At 50.6% G+C, this 7,941-nt stretch overlaps 1 protein-coding gene across 1 annotated transcript; it reads right to left on the bottom strand.

The window, feature by feature from the left end:
• Positions 1-469: 469 nt before the first annotated feature.
• Positions 470-4,135, bottom strand: Fzd8 (frizzled class receptor 8). The gene has a single exon (XM_046448365.2). The coding sequence runs from the start codon at positions 3,279-3,281 to the stop codon at positions 1,188-1,190; it is 2,094 nt and encodes a 697-aa protein (XP_046304321.1). The 5' UTR covers positions 3,282-4,135; the 3' UTR covers positions 470-1,187.
• Between the last annotated feature and the right edge of the window lie 3,806 nt (positions 4,136-7,941).

Raw genomic sequence — 7,941 nt, forward strand, 5'->3', positions numbered from 1 at the left:
AAATGAGTGATCTATGGTTTAAAATATTAACCTCCACACTTCAGCAGTATGTTCAAACCCTGGAAAACCAGGTGTTTTCAAAATCACCGACGCGATATAAGGATGTGGGGTTTTGAAACCTTTAGTGATATTATACAAGATAAATAACAAGGCCTAAGTGGAAGTACTGCCTTTGCAAAAGTTCCATTTACATACACTAAGGTGAGTTGTAATCCATTGATCAGAAAAGAGGTACCAATGAAAACACTATCTTTGGGGAAGGTGCAAAAACTCACTTTTGATTTCAGTTCAACAATGATATTTACTTTGCTCACAGTTTAAGAACTAAAGGTTAACAGGTAATTTTTTCCATGCCTAAAGTCAGTGTACAGAACGGCAACCAGAAAATGTCCATTTTTCCCACGCGTCCTTAGTAAGCACTGTAAAGATAACAGCTTAGAAGAGGCAGGGGGAGAGGGCAATGTTTAAATCATTTATCAAAAGTCATTTTATTGACAAAATAGAATACTTATATTTGTTCTTACAAGGGGTAGCCTCTAAACTTTTTACAAAAAATGTACACACTGTATATCTTTGGATATATACATATTTTACACATTTTTACAATTTAACAAATAATTATATAAATACATCCTCTAATGTAAGAAACCCGTATTTACTTGGGGTGTATAATTAAGACATTTCTTGTTTATTTAAGGCATTTGCCTGGTCATTAAGAATACCCAAACCGTGCAATCCCATTAGGTCGCAGTCATCCCTTCTCTAGGATATATTAGGAGTAAGTTTATGTAGGCAAGTGGAGGGAGAAAAAGAGGTCCCTCAGGTGAAATGTGTAGATCTGGCTTCAAGCTCAGCAAAGGGCAATCCACAGGGCTCCTATCTCAGGTTCTGGAAGTACTAGAGTCCACCCTGCTCTGCCAAAGGAAATTAACGCCTGGCGGGAGGAGCTCCTGGAATATCAATGGAGGGAAGGGGGTTGGGTCTGGGAGGCTTCAATGCCAGGTACTTTGTTCTAAGCGAGTCATTTAAGTCCCAGCTAATGGATACCATTAAGAGTTCATTATCATGCTAATAGCAATCAACACTGTGAAGGGGTGGGAACCTCAGCCCGTTAAGTGTCCCTTCACCACACTGGGTCTCCTTCCCCTCCCCCTTTCCGCCCCTTCTGGGCGCCCCCTCCCCTCTGCTCAGACCTGGGACAATGGCATCTGCTTTGGATAAGACACGGAGCTGGCCGTGCCAGACCGCCACGTCAGGCCGGTGCTGACGTCGCTGTAGAGGGAGCCCCCGCCGCCACCCGGCCCCCCGCCCCCGCCGGGTCCAGCGCTGCCACCGCCCCCTGGCCCGCCGCCGCCCCCTGCGGCCCCTGCGGCTGGACCCCCACCCACCGCGGCGCCCTTGCTGGCCCAGCAGCAACGGGTGCACAGGGCGCGCCAAGACTCCAGCGTCTTGCCTGACCAGACCCACACGCCAGAGGTAATGCCCACCACCAGGCACATGAAGTACTTGAGCATGAAGACTGCGTAGTCGGGCCTGCGCGCCTGGTCGGGCTGCAGGTCCCGCAAGCACGGGCAGTTGTGTGTGGCCTCCCAACGAGGGCGGTTGTGCTGCTCGTAGAAGAGGCAGGCGACCACGACGGCGGCGGGCACAGTGTAAAGCACGGTGAAGAGGCCCAGGCGGATCATGAGCTTCTCTAGCTTGTGCGTTTTGGTGGGGCCACCCTGCTGCTTGATGACCGAGCGGATGCGGAAAAGCGATACGAAGCCGGCCAGCAGAAACATAGTGCCAATAAAGAGGTAGATGACAAGAGGGGCCAGCACGAAGCCACGCAGATTATCGAGGCTCTGGTTGCCCACGTAGCAGATGCCTGCCACTGGGTCACCGTCCACCGAGCTGAGCGCCAGAACTGCAATGGACTTGACGCTGGGCACAAGCCAAGCGGCCAGGTGGAAGTACTGCGAGTAGCCGGCAATGGCTTCGTTGCCCCACTTCATGCCTGCCGCCAGGAACCACGTGAGCGACAGGATAACCCACCAGATGGAGCTGGCCATGCCGAAGAAGTAAACTAGCAGGAAGACTACGGTGCACAGCGCGGGGCCGGTAGTCTCATAACGCACGTGCTGCTCCACAGCGCCCAGCTCCTCGTACTCGCCGCGCCCGCCCGCGCCGCTCGCGCCCGCGCCTGCCGCGCCCGCGCTTGCTGCAGCTGCCGCGCCGCCAGCGCCCCCAGCGCCGCCAGCTCCCGGCGCGCCGCCGCTGCAAGCCACTTTCTCGTGACCCGCTACCAGGCGCACCAGGTAGCCTACCGACACGAAGAGGTAGCAGGCAGACAGGAAGATGATGGGCCGCTCTGGATACTTGAAGCGCTCCATGTCGATGAGGAAGGTGGAGACGGTAGCGAAAGTGGACACGAAGCAGAGCACTGACCACAGGCCGATCCAGAAGACGGTGAAGGCGCGCTCGTCCTGACTGAAGAAGGGATTGTGGCAGGGTAGCGCGCAGTTGGCGATCTGGCCTGTCTTGACGCGGTTGTATAGCGGGTGCCGCTCGCTGGACACGCTTACCATGGGCGCGCGGCACTGGCACCCGGGCTCGCAGGGAGCCGCGCCGCCACCAGGGGGCCGTGCCTTCCCGCCACCGCCTCCTCGGGCTGGGGGCGCCGCTGCGTCCCCTCCGCCACCGCCCCTGCCGCCGCCGCCGCCGCGGTGCGGGGGCCTGGCCCCCGGCGGGCGGCCGTGGCCGCTGCCGGAGGGTGGCTGCTCTCCAGGAGGCGGCGGCGGCAGGCGGCGCGGCGGGTTGGGCGCGGCCGTGGTCAGGTCTGTGCGGTTATAGTCCATGCACAGCGTGTCGGGGTTGCCTTGCTCCGGCAGCCGGTCGCAGCGCATGCGGTCCGGCCAAGCGAAGCCGTACTGGCGCATGAGCGGCGCGCAGCCGGCCTTGGCGCGCTCGCACACCGAGCGGCAGGGTGGCAGCGGCTTCTTGTAGTCCTCCAGGCAGATGGGCGTGTACATGCTGCACAGAAAGAACTTAAGGTCGGGGGAGCACTGGATCTCCACTAGCGGCCAGAACTGATGCACCTCAAGGCCCGCCTCGTCCTGCGTGTCGTGGTTGAACTGGTTGGGCATGTAGGTGTAGTTGTAGCCAATGCCTTTACACAGCGGCACGGTGATCTCTTGGCACGCCAGCTCTTTGGCCGAGGCGGCTGCTGCGCCGCTTGAGCGCTGCAGCAGCGCCAAGGCGGCCAGCAGAGAGGTCACTTCCAACAGGTAACCCCACTCCATGCTGCGCGCCTCGGCCCTTGCCCTAATCCTCCGGGCAGTGCGCGGAGGGTCCCAGGGGGGTCCAAGCAATTGAGCCTGGTAAGGGGAGAGCTGGTGACTTGCGGGTCTTTTGCCTCTCCTTGGGGAGAAGAGGGGATTTGCCAATAATCTAGCTCCTGTCCGAGGCACCTCTGCAACGAAGCACTCGCAAGCCTGGGCAGAGGTCGTCCGCACCTCCTTTCCTCCACTCCAGGAGAGAAGGTGGCTGCAGTCGCGTGCCACAGTCCCAGAGGGTCTGTCCCTCTTACTCTGGGTCTCACTCAGCCCTCGCGGAGCAGGGTGGCGGGCCCTTGGTCCATCGTCCAGTACACTCTCGTTTCCTCTCCCGCTCCTCTGGCCACTTCTCTGCTTGGCGCCTAGCAGCGGTGACTTTGTCGGGCACCTAGGGCGGCGGCGCAGCAAGTTTCCTTTCGGGCCGCGGTGCGCAGTCAAGATGGCTGGGCCAAGCTGCTCGCTGTGCCGGGTCAGCCCTCGCGGCCCCTTTTCGGCCCGCGAGGGCTCATGCCCGCCCCAAAGGCCGCGCCACCACTGTTGGAGTTCAGGACCCCGCACGCCCGAGGCCTCTGCGATCTTTCTCTGGCTTGAGTCCGTCAATCTGTACGCCGGGGACAGAAGGATCCGTCTCCAGGAAAAGTCCGCGTCGCTCTCTGGCCGCAGTCGGGTGAGATACAGGCAGTCCCCTTCTCGCTAGACACACAGAAGCAAATCCAGACTAGACGGAACCGACACCTGAGCGCCTCGGCCCGCGCCCAGCCGCCGCCTCCTCGGCAGGAGCAGCGCCCTTAGCCCAACTTCCCGGCTCCAGCCCCGCTAGCGCCGCGCGGCCGGCTCATGAATATTTATACAGCCTGGACTTGGTCTCCGCCCACCTCTAGGCTCACCAATCACCGGACGACAGGGCGGAGTCTACTCGCTCCCAAGGCTCAATCTTCCTTAAGGACGTCCATAGTGTCCTGATGGCCATGTGGGCTTTCTGTAGATGTAGAGTTTTGATAACCTTGGGATTGACCTCAGAGAGGGAGCGTTTGTTACGAATGTCCCCATGGACCTCTGTGAGTCTGATATCTTGGCCCTGTTTCCCCGAGTTTGTGCTTGGGGACGGAGTTTTATTGTAGTGTGCGCCTCCCAGTGCTCTTTCAAATAGGTCAAGCCCCTGCCTGCTAAGTCTCCACGAATGGGGTGACCTGCTGGAGATGGGGCCCTGAGGCTCCCTTGAGAGCCATGGCAACTTGGACATCGCGCAATAAGCGAGTGAGCAAGGACCTACCCAGACCTGGACCCTTAGGGAACCCTGGAAGGACGTAGTTCTTGGGGGTTCTCAGAGTGATGGGTTTTGAGCCTTAGAGATGTGGCAGGAGTGGAATGACCTCAGTTCATTCTAGATGGGGGGGGGGGCTGAATTTGGGGCAGCCTAGTGAGGTGCTCTGGAGTCGGGCTGCAAGCGCACAAGGGTCTCGCTGCACAGGTGCCTGTTTGGGACTCCCCTGTGGCTCAGCTGTTTTACTTTGGGAACCTCAGTTTCATTACGTAGAAAGTGGGGTGATTATAGCATCTATCTCATAGGAGTTTTTGATAATTGGATGAGATAAAATACATAAACCATCTGGACGCAGTGCTTCCTTTACAAAAAGTAATTCCATTTCCTCTTTAAAAAATAAAATTAAAACAAAAACTTATAAATACCGGAATCTCTATTCTCTTCCTACTTTAGGATATATATTCATCTATCCGAAGTTCACATGTTTTTGCCAGAGCCTCCTTTTCTATTGCGGGAGGCGGGGCTGCGCCCTGGCGCGGAGGCGCGGACACGTATCGGTGATCTGCACCCAGCCCTGGCTGCTTTTAGCAGCCACTTGGGATGCGGCCAACCAGCGCTGGCCCAGCCAGCTCTCCACCTTAAGAAGGACGGGGAGAGGGGACTTGCGGGGGTGGAGGGGGGAGCGGTGGCGAGGGGCCGGCGGCCTGGCAGGTTCATTTACGCTTGTTAGGACGTCCCAGGGGGTTGTCTTTCTCCTAGAATGGAGTGTTTATTTTTTAATTGATGTGCTGTTTCATTTAGCGCTTGTATGGAACTCATGCTGGGGCTGTAATTACTGTAATCTCGGGAACAAGCATTCAGTTAGCCAGGAGGGTGGCAAAATAGTTTCTCTCTCTTCCTCCCTCCCCTCCTCTCCTTCTCTCTCCTTATCCTCCTTTCTTCCTCCTCTCCTGTTCTCCTCCTTTCTTTCCTTTTTGTTTCAGGATTTTTGCTCTTTGTCAGATTTCATACCAAGAACAAGAAGAACTAGAGAACAAAAGTCGCCGAGGGCGTGGAGAAAGAGAAAAAGAATTAAAAGTACATTTGAGGACAGTAAAAAAACAATTAAAGGTACATTTGAGGTTAGTTTAGGGATTTTTGGGGGTGGTGGTTGTGGGGGGTTTGGAGTTGGCGGTCATCTGTTTACAAACAAGTTTTGTGCCCAAATAAAATTAGGTAGGAGCATTTGTATATTGCTTGAGCTAATGGAATCTAAGTCTTCCTCTTTCAGTTTTCTATGGCTTAGTTTAGCAACCTATTATGAACCACACTATAAGTAGACCAGTAGAAGCACCTCCCCCGCCCCTTTCTGGCAAGTTCTGTTTTTTCCCTTCTAGGCAGATCCACCAGGTTATAGTTAGACCCCACCTTCTTTTTCTTTTCACTTAAAAAAAAAAAAAAAAAAAAAAGAACCTCCTTATACTAAAAGCAACACTTCTCACTTTAGTTTTGGTAAAACTACTCTATAGGAATCCGAAATTCAAAGCTTCAGAAATATTAGCTGATTCAGCAGAAAATGGATCACTAGAGAATGCGGACTCGACCTTTACTTTTTTTTTTTTTTTTTTTTTTAAACATCGATTTTTTTACCTCCCTCTCCACACCGGAATTCCCATTTATAGTATGTTAAATGGAGAAAGTCACCTATAGCTTTAGTTGGTACCTTGTTCCCAGAGGTCTAATTTCCAGAACATTCATCTAGAGGTAATTCCTAGAGTTGAAGAGTTCCCATCTGATCTTAGTGGTGGAGGCAGAGACCCTTATCCACAATCTTAGGCAGCTACATTGCTTGGACTAGGGAGACCACAGAAGGGAGGAGCTAGTTTCCAAAAGCAACACAGATGGGGAAAAGTTCCTTCAGCTTTTCTTCATCAGGGAAATGTCAAATATTGAAGTTTAGAATTACACTACATAAATTTACTAGAATTAGGTAAAAACAAACTGGCATTTGAAAATTGAAGCTGAAGATCGTTGATTTTGGCTCTTAATTGGCATTTGAATATTTTTCTTTTGAGACAAGATGAAAATTTTGATGATGTGGAATGTGGAAATTTTTGGTAAGTATTAGGCTTGAATAAAAAAAGCAGACAAAATTTTTGACTTTCAAAATTATAGGCTATTTGGAGGATACAACTGATTCATGATATTAAAACCACTTATATAAAGTTACAAAATTACTTTTAATTGAAAAAATATAACATCTTAAATTTACTGTTGAATTAAACAGATACTTGACAGCCTTTCAGAGAGAAACAGAGACTTATGAAGCCAGTTAGTTCAGGAAAGGCAATACTAGGTCAGATAAAAGAAACCAGGACCATTTATCTATGTTGCCAGCTAAATAATGGTATTTTTTTTTTTGTGTGTGTGTGTATAAAGCAGCTACATTTTAGGGATGGGTAAATAGTTTTAGTAATACATAAATAAATTAGTAAAGTTAAAGGAATTTCTGATTCAGTGCATTATATTTAAAAATCCAACATGAGAGTTTTGATACTAGAGAGGGCCTAACATATATTAATAAAATGGTATGTGAAAGATTACATGAAGAACTATTTTGTAACTAATGAAATTTCTTAGGTGTTATATCAAACACCATTTTTTTTTCCTTCTAAAAGCTCATTTTCTTTCAGGGAAATAATCAAGTATTATTATTGTTGTAGAATATACAACTCTATCAGGTAATATTGAGATATCTTGCCATTAAAAAAAAAAACCGTCTTTCAAAGGATTGTGTCTTCAGTTATCTACTCCATAAACAGAAGTAAAGTTAGGAATGAATTGGTCTTGTTTAAATCTCTACTAGAATTAACACAGTTGCTATAGTTTGGCTCTAGAATATCCCTGAAAGGTCCATGTATTAAGGTTTGGTTCCCAGCCCCTGGAGGTAATGGAACCTTTAGGAGGTGGGGCTTAGTGGGAGTGAGTTAGGTCATTGGCTATGTCCCTTGGAAGGGAATATTGGGACTCTGTCCTCTCCTTTTCCTCTTTGCTTTCAAGCTGCTATGAGGTGAGTGGGTTTCCTCCACCACATACTCCCCACCACAATGTGCTGCCCCATAGTTTCTTTTCCACCAGGAAAAGGATCTCATCAAAAGGAAGTACTCTTTGCTGTGTCTGAAAAAATAGAGCAATGTTCAAATGGGTGGAGATAACTGAGGCAAACATGTGCCACAGGCTTGGAATCAGATGCCCACTTTGTGTGGCTGCCATTTTGGAAAATGGAGACTTTATTCACTTTGTAACTTTATAATTATTCTAAAATGTGTTTTAAAACAAGTACTGATTTTTTTCTCCCTCATTTACACTGGAATATTGGCCAGA

This window comes from Marmota monax, unplaced genomic scaffold (assembly GCF_021218885.2).
Source record: "Marmota monax isolate L192 unplaced genomic scaffold, Marmota_monax_Labrador192_F-V1.1 WCK01_AAM20220418_F8-fsc00066, whole genome shotgun sequence".
Lineage (NCBI taxonomy): Eukaryota > Metazoa > Chordata > Mammalia > Rodentia > Sciuridae > Marmota > Marmota monax.